Source organism: Bubalus kerabau, chromosome 2 (assembly GCF_029407905.1).
Source record: "Bubalus kerabau isolate K-KA32 ecotype Philippines breed swamp buffalo chromosome 2, PCC_UOA_SB_1v2, whole genome shotgun sequence".
Classification (NCBI taxonomy): Eukaryota; Metazoa; Chordata; class Mammalia; order Artiodactyla; family Bovidae; genus Bubalus; species Bubalus kerabau.
Genome location: NC_073625.1, coordinates 176,892,466 through 176,906,636, shown reverse-complemented (window position 1 = coordinate 176,906,636; position 14,171 = coordinate 176,892,466). Strand labels below are relative to the sequence as shown.

General features: G+C 49.8%; 2 protein-coding genes across 3 annotated transcripts in view; one reads left to right on the top strand and one right to left on the bottom strand.

Annotated features, from left to right (window-relative positions):
* Window positions 1–2,368: 2,368 nt before the first annotated feature.
* ESYT3 (extended synaptotagmin 3) overlaps window positions 2,369–14,171 on the top strand; it is a 53,469-nt gene continuing 41,666 nt past the window's right edge. Inside the window, exon 1 of the mRNA XM_055569561.1 lies at window positions 2,369–3,838. Coding sequence (XP_055425536.1) covers window positions 3,521–3,838 — 318 coding nt within the window. The 5' untranslated portion in view covers window positions 2,369–3,520. The remainder of the gene's footprint in view (window positions 3,839–14,171) is intronic.
* LOC129644134 (uncharacterized) lies at window positions 4,507–7,131 on the bottom strand. Of its 2 annotated transcripts, none has more exons than XR_008710754.1 (2): window positions 4,940–5,852; window positions 4,507–4,836 (listed from the first exon to the last, which is right to left on the bottom strand). XR_008710754.1 is itself a non-coding variant. In XM_055569562.1 (2 exons), the coding sequence occupies exons 1-2, from the start codon at window positions 6,646–6,648 to the stop codon at window positions 4,757–4,759; spliced, it is 804 nt and encodes a 267-aa protein (XP_055425537.1). In that variant the 5' UTR covers window positions 6,649–7,131; the 3' UTR covers window positions 4,507–4,756. The 2 variants fall into 2 exon arrangements, 1 of the variants encoding a protein (XP_055425537.1); XM_055569562.1 differs by lacking the exon at window positions 4,940–5,852 and adding an exon at window positions 5,925–7,131.

The following is a 14,171-nucleotide window of genomic DNA, read 5'->3' as shown; positions in this document are numbered from 1 at the left end:
TGTGGAAATCATTCTGGAGAGAGGGAACAGCAAGTACACAAGTCTTGAGTTGTAAACAAGCTTGGTGTGTTCAAGGAGCAGAGAAGGTAGCACAGCGGGGGTAGCCGCATCCTGCTGGGTGCTCCAGATCTCATTTTGGACATCAGCTCCCAAATCAACAAACTTCCTTCTCTGGTAATCTTCCCCAAACACACTACCTTCCACATCCCTTCCCCAAGCACACTAATGTGGTGGGGAGGCTGTGGTGTAGACCTGCTGTGTTTAGAGGGGAGGAGACAATAGATACAATCGGGTACTCTCTCCAAGGCATTTGGAATTAGGATGGATAAGGGTTAAGCAGTCTCTCTGTGGAGCTCTGTGACCCTGGAAGCTGTGAGGAAGGTGCTCCACTTCAGTCAGAGGCAAAAGAGACAGGTCAGCGACAGAGCAGCAGGGATGCAGAGCCCAGTGCCAGTTAACTCCCCAGTCCACCCATCACAAAAGTCAGCCGCATTCCTGCCTCAGGTTCCAGGGGAACTCCCTGCGTTCCTCAGGCTCCAGGGGACCTCCCTGCATCCCTATCAAACATCCTCATTCCCTTAGCTCAAGCTGACCTGGGTCAACCTCTAGAGGAGTGTTTTGAGGAAAGGAGTTCTGTGGTCAAATAATCTAGGAAAAGTGGTTTAAATTGAATATAATAGCTTTTTATCTGCAGACTTCTCAGAGCCCTTAATAGCATTATGTACATTCAAAAAGGAACTCTCCAAAAATGAACTCAAGTGAGATGCATTGCCTACTTTGACTTCCTAGGTTGTGCTGGGAAATGTAATAACAGGATGCCAAGCTGAGTGGTTTCAGCTACTGTTTTGGCTGGTCCTGGAAGACCAAGAACCACAGAGAAGAGTCCATCTATTCGGACCACCAGGAACACAGGTGTTGCTAACACATTCCATCACAACAAGTAATTTTATCCAGGAGAGAAGAAGGGAAAAGTCAGACACAGACAGACAGATAGATACCTGAAGGACTGAGGAAAAGAGAATACAGTTACATTGTGCTTGTCATCCATCAGGTCTGACCTTTCAATACAACTATTGAAAGGATGTCAGCAGGCTACAGTCCATAGGGTCACAGTGTTGAACACGACTGAGGTGACTTAGCACATTCGCACAGAACAATTCCAAATCATTTGCCAGCTTCAAGATCACATTCTTTTCATTCCAATCCCAAAGAAAGGCAATGCCAAAGAATGCTCAAAACACCGCACAATTGCACTCATCTCACATGCTAGTAAAGTAATGATCAAAATTCTCCAAGCCAGGCTTCAACAGTATGTGAACCGTGAACTTCCAGATGTTCAAGCTGGATTCAGGAAAGGCAGAGGAACCAGAGATCAAATTGCCAACATCCACTGGATCATCGAAAAAGCAAGAGAGTTCCACAAAAACATCTACTTCTGCTTCATTGACTATGCCAAAGTCTTTGATTGTGTGGATCACAATAAACTGTGGAAAATTCTGAAAGAGATGGGAATACCAGACCACCTGACCTGGTTCCTGAGAAATCTGTATGCAGTTCAGGAAGCAACAGTCAGAACTGTACATGGAACAACAGACTGGCTCCAAATTGGGAAAGGAGTACATCAAGGCTGTATATTGTCGCCCTGCTTACTTAACTTATATGCAGAGTACATCATGAGAAATGCTGGGCTGGAGGAAGCACAAGCTGGAATCAAGATTGCTGGGAGAAATATCAATAACCTCAGATATACAGATGACACCACCCTTATGGCAGAAAGTGAAGAAGAACTAAAGAGCCTCTTGATGAAAGTGAAAGAGGAGAGTGAAAAAGTTGGCTTAAAACTCAACATTCAGAAAACTAAGATTATGGCATCTGGTCCCATCACTTCATGGCAAATAGATGGGAAACAGTGGGAACACTGACAGACTTTATTATTATTATTATTTGAGCTCTAAAATCACTGCAGATGGTGACTGCAGCCATGAAATTAAAAGACACTTACTCCTTGGAAGAAATGTTATGACCACCATAGATAGCATATTAAAAAGCAGAGACATTACTTTGCTAAAAAGGGTCTGTCTAGTCAAAGCTATGGTTTTCCCAGTAGTCATGTATGGATGTGAGAGCTGGACTATAAAGAAAGCTGAGCACCAAAGAATTGATGCTTTTGAACTGTGGTGTTGGAGAAGACTCTTGAGAATCCCTTAGACTGCAAGGAGATCCAACCAGTCCATCCTAAAGGAAATCAGTCCTGAATATTCATTGGAAGGACTGATGCTGAAGCTGAAACTCCAGTACTTTGGCCACCTGATGCGAAGAACTGACTCATTTGAAGACTCTGATGCTGGGAAAGATTGAAAGAGGGAGGAGAAGGGGACAACAGAGGATGAGATGGTTGGATGGCATCACCGACTCAATGGACATGAGTTTGAGTAAACTCTGGGAGTTGGTGATGGACAGGGAGGCCGGGTGTGCTGCAATCCATGGGGTCGCTAAGAGTTGGACACGACTGAGGTACTGAACTGAACTGAAGATCCCATTCCAGTAATTGATGTCCCCACTCCGGCGAGCCTAAAATGTATGTCATCCACAAAATGATTTACTGTCTGAACTTGGAACTCAGCCCTCCACCTGTTCTGACCATTCAGAAAAGATTAGGTAGAAACCATGGGCTTCATAACTGGCCGCCAAGCACCCCAAGGGCTTGCTCTTCATTTCCCTTGTCATTCACCATCGCTTACAGTACCTGGCGCCCAGAGATGAGCAGGATTGGCCTGGCCCGGGAAACTCCCAGTGTCTGATCGATGTAGAGAATGAAGTTTCAAACTGACACCCGGCACAGAGGATTGGAGTGTGGGTGGGGCAGAGAGGAGACACTGAGCTTGATCAGGTGGGGCGTAGGGCTAGATCTAAGCTTTATAGGTGCAAGAGGAGAGAGCAGAGGTACAGCGCTCTAATCCACCTAGAGGACTCAGATGCAGGGCTGGGTGGCCCTTGCTAAGAGAATACTACACTGCTGGATATTGCAGACTGGGTGTAGGAAACCGGTTTTAGGTGATGCTTATCCATGACAAGTCATTTGTCCACATGCTTCAGTGAGTCACAAACTCCCCGGGGCAAAACCCGAGTGTTGTGCCTACAACCTCTTAGGTCACCTGCACAGAACGTTTAAGTGCGAGGGCGCCCTCAACACTGGGTTTCTATTTAGACCTTGACAGGCGCCAGCCCAGCAGCCTGACCCCGCCCCCTGCTGCCTGGGCCCACCCCCGGGGGCGGAGACGTCCTAAACTGTAGGCTTGGTGTGGAGCCGAGAGCTGCTGCGGCGCAGCGCATTCCTAGGCGCCGCGCTCGGTGCTCTGCCTAGAACCCCGAGTTCGCGGCGCGGAAACTGCGCAGCAGAGTCCACTCGGGCAGGTGCGGCGCGGTGCGGCGGTCTGGTCCTCGCCCTTGGAGGACAGATGTGCCTGGGCGTCGCTGCGCGCAGACTTGAACTCAGGTGAGGGCAGAGGGAGACGACGAGATGCCCTCGGAGGAGCCCTGCGCCCCCGGCGCCCGGGGGACCGAGCGCGCGCCGGGCCGCGAGCCGCGCCTACCCAGCCAGCTGCTGCCAGAGCTCTACGCCTTCGCGGCGCGCGTGCTGTTCTGCCTGGCGCCTGTCTACCTAGCCGGCTACCTGGGGCTCAGCATCACCTGGCTGCTGCTCGGCGTCCTGCTGTGGATGTGGTGGCGCAGGAACCGCCGCGGGAAGCTCGGGCGCCTGGCTGCCGCCTTCGAATTCCTAGACAACGAACGCCAGTTCATCAGCCGCGAGCTGCTGGGCCAGCACCTGCCCGCTTGGGTGAGCCGGGCCTAGCCGGGCGGAGGGTCGGAGTTGGGGCGAATGCCTTGGGGGTTCGGAAGGAACCTGCGGTCGGCGAAGGAGCTGGGGCGCGCAGACCCGAAGGAGGGTGGGAGCCTAGTACCCTCACACCTGGTCCCCAGGGGACAGACCCTGGGGGCGGTGGCCGTGCCTCTCGCCGCGGCGCTCCCTGGTCTCATTCCCACCTCTGGTCCTGCTGTGCTGGGAGCATGAACCAGGGTTTCACTTGAGGGCCCAGAACCTGGGAGAAAAATCGCAGGCGGGCCACACCCAGGAGAAAAACAAGGGCGTCTGGGACTCTGCAAAGTTACTGTTGAGGGAGACAGAAGACACTTCTTCCACTCGCCTGTTGATTCAAGGCAAAAACGCAGGGTGCAACACTGGCAGATACAGCAGTGACAGAAACGCAGACTAGCTGCCGCTGGCAGAGGCCGGGACAGAGGGAGGCGGCCGGGCTAGAGACCAGACTTCAGGGACGGGACTGCGAGGGAGAGAGAGAGGCCCGGCCTCCGCCTAGCTGGGACACAGGCTTCTCTCCCTCCCTGGACTGGTAGAGACACGCAGATACACACTCTGCAGCTACACAACCATCTCCTGGTGTGGAATGACCTGGGCTATGGCTTCTCAAATGCTTCTCATCCTGAGAATCTCCTGGCCCACCTCACAGAAACAAGCCCTCGGCCCCACCTCACAACCCCCAGGTGGAATTAAGGAACCTCCCTGAGTCTCATGATCACATGAGTTTGGGAAACACCTGCAAGAGGGGTGTTTGGTCTGAGACTTGGTCTGCTGTAAGCCCTCTTCTCTGGATGATGAACTGGGGCTGGTTGTCTCTGATGGCTTCCAGATACATTCAGGCACACGGAGGGGAGAGCTGTCCAGAGGCCACCAGACCCTTCACTTCCTCTGGCTTGAGGCCTGTACTCTAGAATCCAGCCAGGCTGTAGGTTCCTCACCGCCGCTGGTGACAGTAACTGCTGAAGGGATGAGAAGAAGATATTAGAAAGGCCTGTTTATGTTAAATTCGAAAGTAAGCCTTACTGCATTAGTTTTCTACAGTTGCTGTAAAGTACTACAGACTGGGTGGCCTAGAAATTTATTAAGACCAAGGTGTTGGCAAGGTTGGTTTCTTCTGATGCCTCTCCTTGGCTCTGTCCCCCTATGTCTTCATGTGGCCCTCCCTCTCTACATATCTGTGTCTAAATTTCCTCTTCTGATAAGATCATCAGTCAGATTAGATTAGGGCCCACCCTAATGGTCTTGTTTTAACTTAATCATCTCTATAAAGACTCTATTTCCAAATACAGTCACATTCTAAGGTACTCGGGATTGGGACTTCAAAATATAAATTTTGGGAGACACAATTTAGCTCATGATACCTTTTATTTATTTATTAACTGCTCCAGGTCTCAGGTGCAGCATGCAGGAATTTTTTAGTTGTGGCATGTGATCTAGTTCCCTGATCAGGGATCAAACCTGGGCTCCCTGCATTGAGCACAGAGTTTTACCAATGGACCACCAGGGAAGTCCCCATAATACTTATTAATATATGGATGGACAGTAAAGCTTCAGAATTAGGTTTACAAATATTGGGTAGCAGCCTTGGAGACTGAGTCTGGGGCCTGTCTCCCCCAGACCTTGCTTGTTCTATGGAGGCTTGTGATCTTGAGAAGTGTGGACCCAGAGAGCAGGCCTGTACCTGACCACACTCCTTACTCACTGATGAGGGTCTCAGGCTGCCTGTTAGGCCTCTGTCGTGACCCCATGGCAGCCTCAGTCCCTGAGACCTCACCAAATGACACCTCTCCCCTTTTGCCCCTCCCTGTGTTAGGGAGGCCTCCAGGCACTTAGCTGTATACCAAGGCAATGTTTCTGAAATTGGAGTAAGACTCAGATCCTGTAGGGGCCCTGATACTCCCCAACCCCCTATCCTCCCACAGACACCATAGAAACTGTTCTGGCTTCTCTTGGGGGAGGTGACCCCAGAGCTACATGGACCTAGCCAACAGGGAGCTCAGCGAGATGGATGAGACAAAACCCAAGACGGTACCTCCTGGATTCTTACCCTGTAAACCATACCCCAGGCCCGAGCCCGCTGGGTTGAAGCAGTGGCCCTGCCAAGAGCAGTCTAAGCAGAGAAGGCCTGTGAGCATAGCGTGGAGGCGCGGTGTGATTGGTATCTGAGCGGGTGTTGGTGCTTTGCCTGGCTGATGTGTGCAGTGCAGGCTGAAGGACAGGGGCCAGATTGAGGTAGGTGTGATGGAGGTTGGGGCTGATTCTGAAGGGAGTCTGGGGAAGGTTTTGGAAAGGTCCTGTAAAAAGCAGCAGGGCGGGAGGGGTGAAGCTAGAGGAAAGAGACCAGTTGAGAAACCAATTTTAGCCAAGGTGGTATCAGTGGTAGTGGGGACCAAGGTGCAGGGGTGGGGGGGGAGGGCCCTAGAGCAAGGTGCAGGAGGGACCAGGGTCTTCTGCATTCTGATTTGGAGAGCTGGGTGCCTATGACTGGGACTGGGGATCTGGAATGTGAAGCAGGTCTGGGGAAGTAGGTTGTCTGTGTGAACACCTGTGGAGAGCACACAAATAGATGCAAACGTGGGCTTTTGAATCTGCCTCATGGAGATTTCCATGCCCAGGGATGATGTGGAAAATCTGGAACCTACTTGGTTGAATTTCCCTCTGCCTGCCTCCTGAGGACAAACACTGTTTATGAAGACAGAGGTGGCTCCCATGTGGTGGGGAAGAGGGACCCTTGCCCACGATTTCAGAGCTTGGGCATCTTTATCTGACATGTGGACCCTTCAGTGGGCCTTCTTCCCTGTTTGGAGAACTGGTTTTCTTGAGTGAAAGGGGATTGATGGACTATGATCTTTGGTGTCCAGAAATATTTTTACTAATTAACAACTGGCAGACCACTAGCCAGGGTGTTGAAGAAAAGGTCTTGAGGGCCTTGAAGCCCTGCAGGTCATCACCCAGCACCCAGTGAGTGGGGGTGGGCCCCCGCCCCTGCTGCCTGTCCAGCCATGTGCACACCTTGCTCTAATTTGCACCCAGTCCCTGTGAGGGGACAGAGGCCAAGGCCAGGCTGAGCCAGACCTGAGAGGCCACAGCAGTCCCTTCTCACTGCAGCCGTCCTTTCCTGCCCCACTAGACTCCTCCTCAACATGTCATACCAGCTGCTGCCTCCAGGTGATAAGAGAAGTTGCTTTCCCGTGCTGGCTCTCATTGTCCCCACCTGTGAAATCCTGTTAAAGGAGGTTGTTTCTGGTCTAACTTGATACAGCTCCACTCCTCCTCTGGTTCCCTTCCAGGAACAGCTCAAGGGAAGTCTGCTTCTGCTATAGAAGGGGTCACAAGTAACGATGCCAGGGAGGCCCTTGTCCTGTGAATGTGCCCCAGCCACGTGGACAGACAGCAGTTCCTCTTCTGAACAGGGGAGCAGCCACTGCCTGCCACTCATGCCAATGTTCCTCATACTCAGTTTTTAGATTTTTCAAAGAATTAAGAGCAAAGAGTTGGACACGACTGAGCGACTTTCACTTTCAAGAGCCTTTGCAGTCAGCCCACCTTGCCAGGGCTGGGAGCGGTGGACAGCACAGTGATAGAACTAGAGACCCTGATCCCATAGTCCCTGCTCCACCACTCATCTAGTCATTGGCCTTGAAGGCTCCGTTTCTACACGTGGTTGTGATGAGCTGAGTCTGAAAAGCTGCTTGTTCAGAGCCAGGCATGACTGCATGCTCTGGGGGTCTGTCACTGTATCCTTTGCAATTTCCCAGACCTCTCAACTCTCCATTTTCCTAACATGAAATGAAGCTCGTTACCAAATGGCCCAGCAGCAAATGTGCTCTGGAGTTGAATGGCTGCAGGGTACAGGGCCCATTGGAGACTCCAGCCCTTCCTGGGGTTCCGTTCATGGAATTCCACCTCTGGTACTTCCTAAACTTCCCACCTGATCTTCAGAGTCAGTCCTTTGTGCTCTGGGCTCCTCAGGTAACCTAAACTGCTTGAAGCCTCCACTGTCCCCTGCCCAGAGGCTTAGGCCCCCAGCTGGGTCTCTACAGGCTGCCTCCTAGATCTGGGCACAGTTGGCCCTTTGCTGCCCTGTGGTTTATGGGTTGTTGCTCATGGAGCCCTTGACCAGCGCTCACTTGGATAATTGGTTTGTTTATCAGATATTTTTGTGCCCCTGCACGAGTGGGCCGGTGTAAGGAGGGAAGTTTGGTACGAGTCTCACCTGCCTCCAGGTGGATGTGTCTGGGGGATGAGGGCCCGCCTGGTAGGGGAAGAAACTGTCAGAAACCTTGTGTCTATCTGTGGTCTCAGGCCTGGCCATGCTCACTCTCCTGGCAGCTGATAGCAGTCAGTTGGCAGCTTCGTGTGTCTCCTGCGGTGGGAGTGGGCTGATGTAATGTGGTGGTGTGGACTTGGAGTCTGAGGCTCATTCACTGGGGGACCTTGAGAAGGTCCTCTGTCTTCTCTGAGTCTCTGATTCCTGCCTGAAAATGATGAGGTTCTAGGGAATGCTCTAGAGCCTTTTTAGTTGCAGGAGTGTGCCACCACTGATCAGCTCCAACTTAGCTTTTCTCCAGTGCCCCAAACCCACAGGACACTGTTCCCAATCTTTCTTGCCTCCCCACCACCTAAGTGGGGGTGCCCACTGAAGCAAATACCCAGGAGAGGTGAGCCATTCGCTCAAAGCATTGAGCGATCCAAGGTTCGCAGCAGCATCCCTGGGATGATGATACCTGGGATGGATCCTTCTAGGTTTCTGTGCCAGCTGTTCAGCCTGACAACCAGGGCTGAGCGCTTTGCTTTCCTGAGGCTGAGAGTTCACATTCCTTTCGTGGGTGGAGCGGCAGTCTTCCAGGGCCCAGGCTCCCACAGTCAGTCCTGTACTAATTCTGCTAATTAGGGGAGTAAATGCAGTGACAGCTGTGAGCTAGTGTGGGAACTCGCAACTTCAACCCCAAAGCTCAATTCTCAGAGTCAGGGCCATGGAGCCTGGTTTTAAACATCAAGACTCGTTGGGCATGGCTTGGAGCTGGGGACTTCTTTCCCAAAAGGCCTCTGCAGCCCCCGTGAGGTCATTCATATGGCATCCGAGGCAGGAAGGAAGGGGCAGGGCAGGTTTTAATCATGCCCCTTGGGTCTCTGCCCCATGACCTAGTGATGCTTCATGGACTTACCATGTCCTGGGCCTGGATTGGGTAATAAGAGAGGTGGAATGTGGGCCTGGCACAGGGATCTCAGGCATCCGCATGTTTGTTCCTTTACTCAGTGAGCAAGCATCTATTGAGGACTTGCGGTGTCAGGCACCATGCTGCACCCTGGCCCACAGCATGAGTGACACATGGTCCCTGCTTTCAAGGAACCCCTGAGCTGAATGCAGAGCCACGAGAACACCCTTTTCTGACACAGCATGATCCTACAAGGTGGAATGCACGTTCTGGGAAAGCATGGGGGAGGGAATGAATCTAACCCAGACAGCCTCCTTGGAGGAAGAGGCTGTAGGAGGAGGTGGGTCACTCCGAACCCAAAGTTTCCATCATGTTTGGTCACTTGAGTGGCTCATCTTGTCCTGGAGTGAGCAGATCTGGATGGTAATTAATGATACCCAGACTCACAGGACTCTGATGCTGGAAAAGATTGAGGGCAAAAGGCGAGGGGGGTGGCAGAGGATGAGATAGTTAGATAGCATCACCGACTCATTGCACATGAATCTAAGCAAACTCCAGGAAATAGTGAAGGAAAGAGGAGCCTGATGTGCTGCAGTCCATGGGGTCGCAAAGAGTCACATCAGACAAGACTTAGTGACTGAACAACAGCAACGAGACTCACAGGAGACTGCCTGGTGCAAGTTATGGGGAGCTGAATCTTCCTGGAATAGAGGAGTCCCCGAAACCTTTTCTCCAAGCTAAGGATCCAAGTCATTGGGAGGTCAGCTGATAGGTTGGGATCAGGGTCAAGGGTAGAACAGCCCCTGTCCTTCACCAGGGGACAGAAAGGCACGGAGAGCTGATTCCAGCTTGTCTTGGCCTTGTGGTCCAGAGCCTTGACCCCAGGCAGAGACGGTCTGTCCATGGGAATGACCCCAGTGACTCTGGGGGAGCTGCTGGGAGGTGTGAGCTGTCATCCTCATCATGGCCCATGAAGGCCACAACACAGCTACATAGAGGAGCAGGGGACTGGGGCCCTGCCTTCCTATCCTCCCACCCTCCATTCAGAGTTACTTCTCCTGGTAGACTCTCAGGCATTTTTAAATCTCAGGAAACCTAGAGCTCATAGCCCCAAAGTGTTCCCGTGTGCTGGAGGAAAGTTTCCCCCCTCCCTCTTCCCCTCCCTCCCTCCTCCAACAACTCCTCCTCCACCACCTCCTCCTCCACCACCTCCTCTTCTACTGCAAATAGTGAAGAGACAGTTAAATGTTTTCTGGCCCAGTGGGAACTATTAAAGGGACAGAGTCTCATTCTCGTTACCTATCCTGTCACTTCAAACCAAGGAGATGATGGTTGAATCCCTCAGGCTGCACTGGGAGTCAGGGCTCAGCTCCTGTGCACCCTCTCTGTGTAGGTGTGGGTGGCTGCTCCTGCCTGAGAAGTCCCATCCCACTGTGCCCAGGGTCACTAGCCCTTGAAAAACCAAGGAACTCTCCAGGAGGTAGGATGTTTCAAAACCCCAGGTTCACCCAATCCATTCTTTTGCCCACACTGTGTTTACTTTTTAAAGTAACTGGTTATAAACTGGTTAAAAATCTCATTTTTCTGGTTATAAAAGTGTAAATAGTCCCATGGTAGGATATTTGGATATGGACTATAAGTAAATATTAGAGTAAGCATTTACAATTCCACCACCCGGAAATATATCCTATGTTTGAGAGCACTTCCTTTGTATAAAAGGTATATGAAAACAATCTTTTGAAAACTTGTACCCTTGAATTTTTTTTCTCTTTGTGGCCTTAATATTATCTTGCAAACATTCTTTCAAAAAATCTTTAAAGGTTATGATATCCTTAATATGAAGAGACCATAAGTGGCTTGACCATTTCTCGGACATCCAGTATTTTGGTTATGTCCAAGTTGGACCTGTTTCTTTGGTGGGCCGAGGTGGGTGTTGTTTCCTCTCTGTGTCTGCAAATTTCTCCCTCTGATCTTCCAGTCTGGCTCCCTTGACTGTTCCTTCAAGTCAAAGCTCAGGGACCTGCGCTGCAACCCTTCTGTCACACCCACTTTCCGTGTTGACTTGCACCTACCTATTTTTATGTCCCAACTTTTCCTCCAGATCAAATATTCTTTTAAGGTGTGTGTCTTATATCTCTCTGTACCCTCAGCTCTTTGCTCAGTGCCCAGTTCAGACAGGCTTTCAATAAGAATCTGTGGCATGAATGCCACACTGAACATCTGCAATGTAAGTCTTAGTCCCTGGATTTCCCTGGTAGTCCAGCAGTTAAGACTTGGGCTTCCAATGCAGGGGACCTGGATTTGATCCCTGGCTGGGGAACTAAGATCCCACAAGCTTTGCAATGTAGCCAAAAGATTAAAAAAAAACAAAAACAACTCAGACCCTGTTTCTCTAATTCCTTATATAGATTACACATCAAACTTATCTGTCAAAACTTAAGAACTTGAAAGGTCCTCATTTCCTCCTCACTGTGGCCTTATCAGTATGGAGAAGGAACAGGCAGAGGAGGAAGAAGATGATGACTATTGTTGTTCAGTCATGTCTCCCAGAGCTTGCTCAAATTCACTGAGTCAGTGATGCCATCCAACCATGTATGTCATCCTCCGTCATTCCCTTCTCCTGCCTAAAGTCTTTCCCAGCATCAGGGTCTTTTCTTCACATCAGGTGGCCAAAGTATTGGAGCTTCAGCTTTAGCATCAGTCCTTCCGATGAATATTCAAGGTTGATTTCCTTTTAGATTGACTGGTTTAATCTCCTTACTGTCCGAGTGACTCTCAAGAGTCTCCTCCAACACAGTTTGAAGGCATCAATTCTTTGGCGCGCTCAGCCTTCTTTATGGTCCAACTCTCACAACTGTACATGACTACTGGAAAAACCATAGCTTTGACTAGCCGGACCTTTGTTGGCTAAGTAATGTCTCTGCTTTTTAATATGCTGTCTAGGTTGGTCATAACTTTTCTTTAAAGGAGCAAGCATCTTTTCATTTCATGGCTACAGTCACCATCTGCATTGATTTTGGAGCCCAAGAAAATAAAGTCTGTCACTGTTTCCATTTTCCCCCATCTGTTTGCCATGAAGTGATGGGACCAAATGCCATGATCTTCATCTTTTGAAGGTTGAATTTTAAACCAGCTTTTTCACTCTCCTCTTTCACCTTCATCAAGACGCTCTTTAGTTCCTCTTCACTTTCTGACATTAGGGTGGGTTCATCTGTATATCGGAAGTTATTGATATTTCTCCTGGAAAAATTCTCTTGATTCCAGCTTGTGCTTCATCCAGCCCAGCATTTCACATGATGTACTCTGCATATAAGTTAAGTAAGCAGGGTGACAATATACAGCCTTGACGTACTCCTTTCCCAATTTGGAACCAGTCTGTTGTTCCATGTCTGGTTCTAACTGTTGCTTCTTGACCCACATACAGATTTCTCAGAAGACAGGTCAGGTGGTCTGGTATTCCCATCTCTTGAAGAATTTTCCAGTTTGTTGTGATCCACACAGTCAAAGGCTTTGGTGTAGTCAATTAAGCAGAAGTAGATGTTTTTCTGGAATTCTCTTGTTGTTCCTATGATTCAATGGATGTTGGCAATTTGATCTCTAGTTTTTCTGCCTTTTCTAAATCCAGCTTGTATATCTGGAAGTTCTTGGTTCATGTACTGTTGAAGCCTGGCTTGGAGGATTTTGAGCATGACTTTGCTAGCTTGTGAAATGAGCACGATTGTCTGGTAGTTTGAACATTCTTTGGTATTGCCCTCCTTTGGGATTGGATGGTTGGCCTTTTACTAATTTAATGAGCAAGAGGATAAGTTTTTTTACCCTCAAGGCATTACCAGACCTAGCAGGGTCACTGAACTCGCTGGCAATTTAGGATGATACTCAGGTGGGGCTTCCCCAGTAGCTTAGTGGTAAAGAATCTGCTTGCAGTGAAAGAGACCTGGGTTCGATCCCTGGGTTGGGAAGATCCCCTGGAGAAGGGCATGGGTTCAGAGGAGCCCAGCAGGCTACAGTCCACTGGGTCACAATGAGTTGGACACGAATGAAGCGACTTTGCATGCATGCATGCACTCCCTGAACAATGACTCTGCAGGTAGCTCAGAGCAGTCCCTCTCTGCTCTGAGCCCTTACTCCTCAGCCTGGATGACAGGCTTCTGCCACCCACATTATCTGTCTGCTTAGTCATCCTGCTGAGTCCAGCCAACTGAGGACAGTTCAAGGCTGGTTGTGCTGTTCAGGAACCTACAGATTCTAGAACAGTGGTTATTGTTTAATTGCTCAGTCATGTCCAACTCTGCAACACCATGGACTGTAGCCTGCCAGGCTCCTCTGTCCATGGGATTTTTCAGGCAAGAATACTGGGGTGGGTTGCCATTTCCTTCTCCAGAGGACTCTTCCCAACCAGGTCTCCTTTATTGACAAGTGGATTCTTTACTCCTGAACCACCAGGGAAGCCCAAAAATGGAATTCCAAGCTGGCAAAGCAGTTATTTCTCTTAAGGCACTTTGGGCAGGGTGATTTTCACCCCAAAAGTAACAGATTTAATAGCTGTTTTCAGGACTTTCCTGGTGTTCCAGTGGTTAAGACTCCAAGCTTCCAATACAGGGAGCCCAGATTCAGTCCCACATGCTGTGCTGTACAGTCAAAAATAATAATAATTTTTAAAAACAGTTTTCATGGTTAAACGTTTACCTCCCAAGAACAGAGAAAAAAAGGGATGTAAGGCAATGTTTCATCAGGAGATAAGTGACTGAAATATGGGCTATTTTCTGGCGAGGGAGGAACTCTGCAGAGGCACCCAGAGAGCAGGGACTGTCTCAAGAGGACAGGAGCCCAGCAAGGCCTCTTGTGCAGCATCCCCTTCCCCACCAGACACCTGGGAGAGGATCTTCTCTCTTCTTTCCATTGGGGAGGAGTTGGCAAGATCAGATGAGTCAGCAGAAGTGTGTGTATAGAAATGCCCTTCAGAGCAGGATCCAGAGGCTTTTTTCTTTTTCTTTCTAGAAAAGAGAGTATGTACTTAGATCTTTGTGTGTACATGTGATTCAGTGGCAGAAAGTGAAGAGGAACTAAAGAGTGTCTTGATGAGGGTGAGAGAGGAGAATGAAAAAGCTGGCTTGAAACTCAACACTTAAAAAACT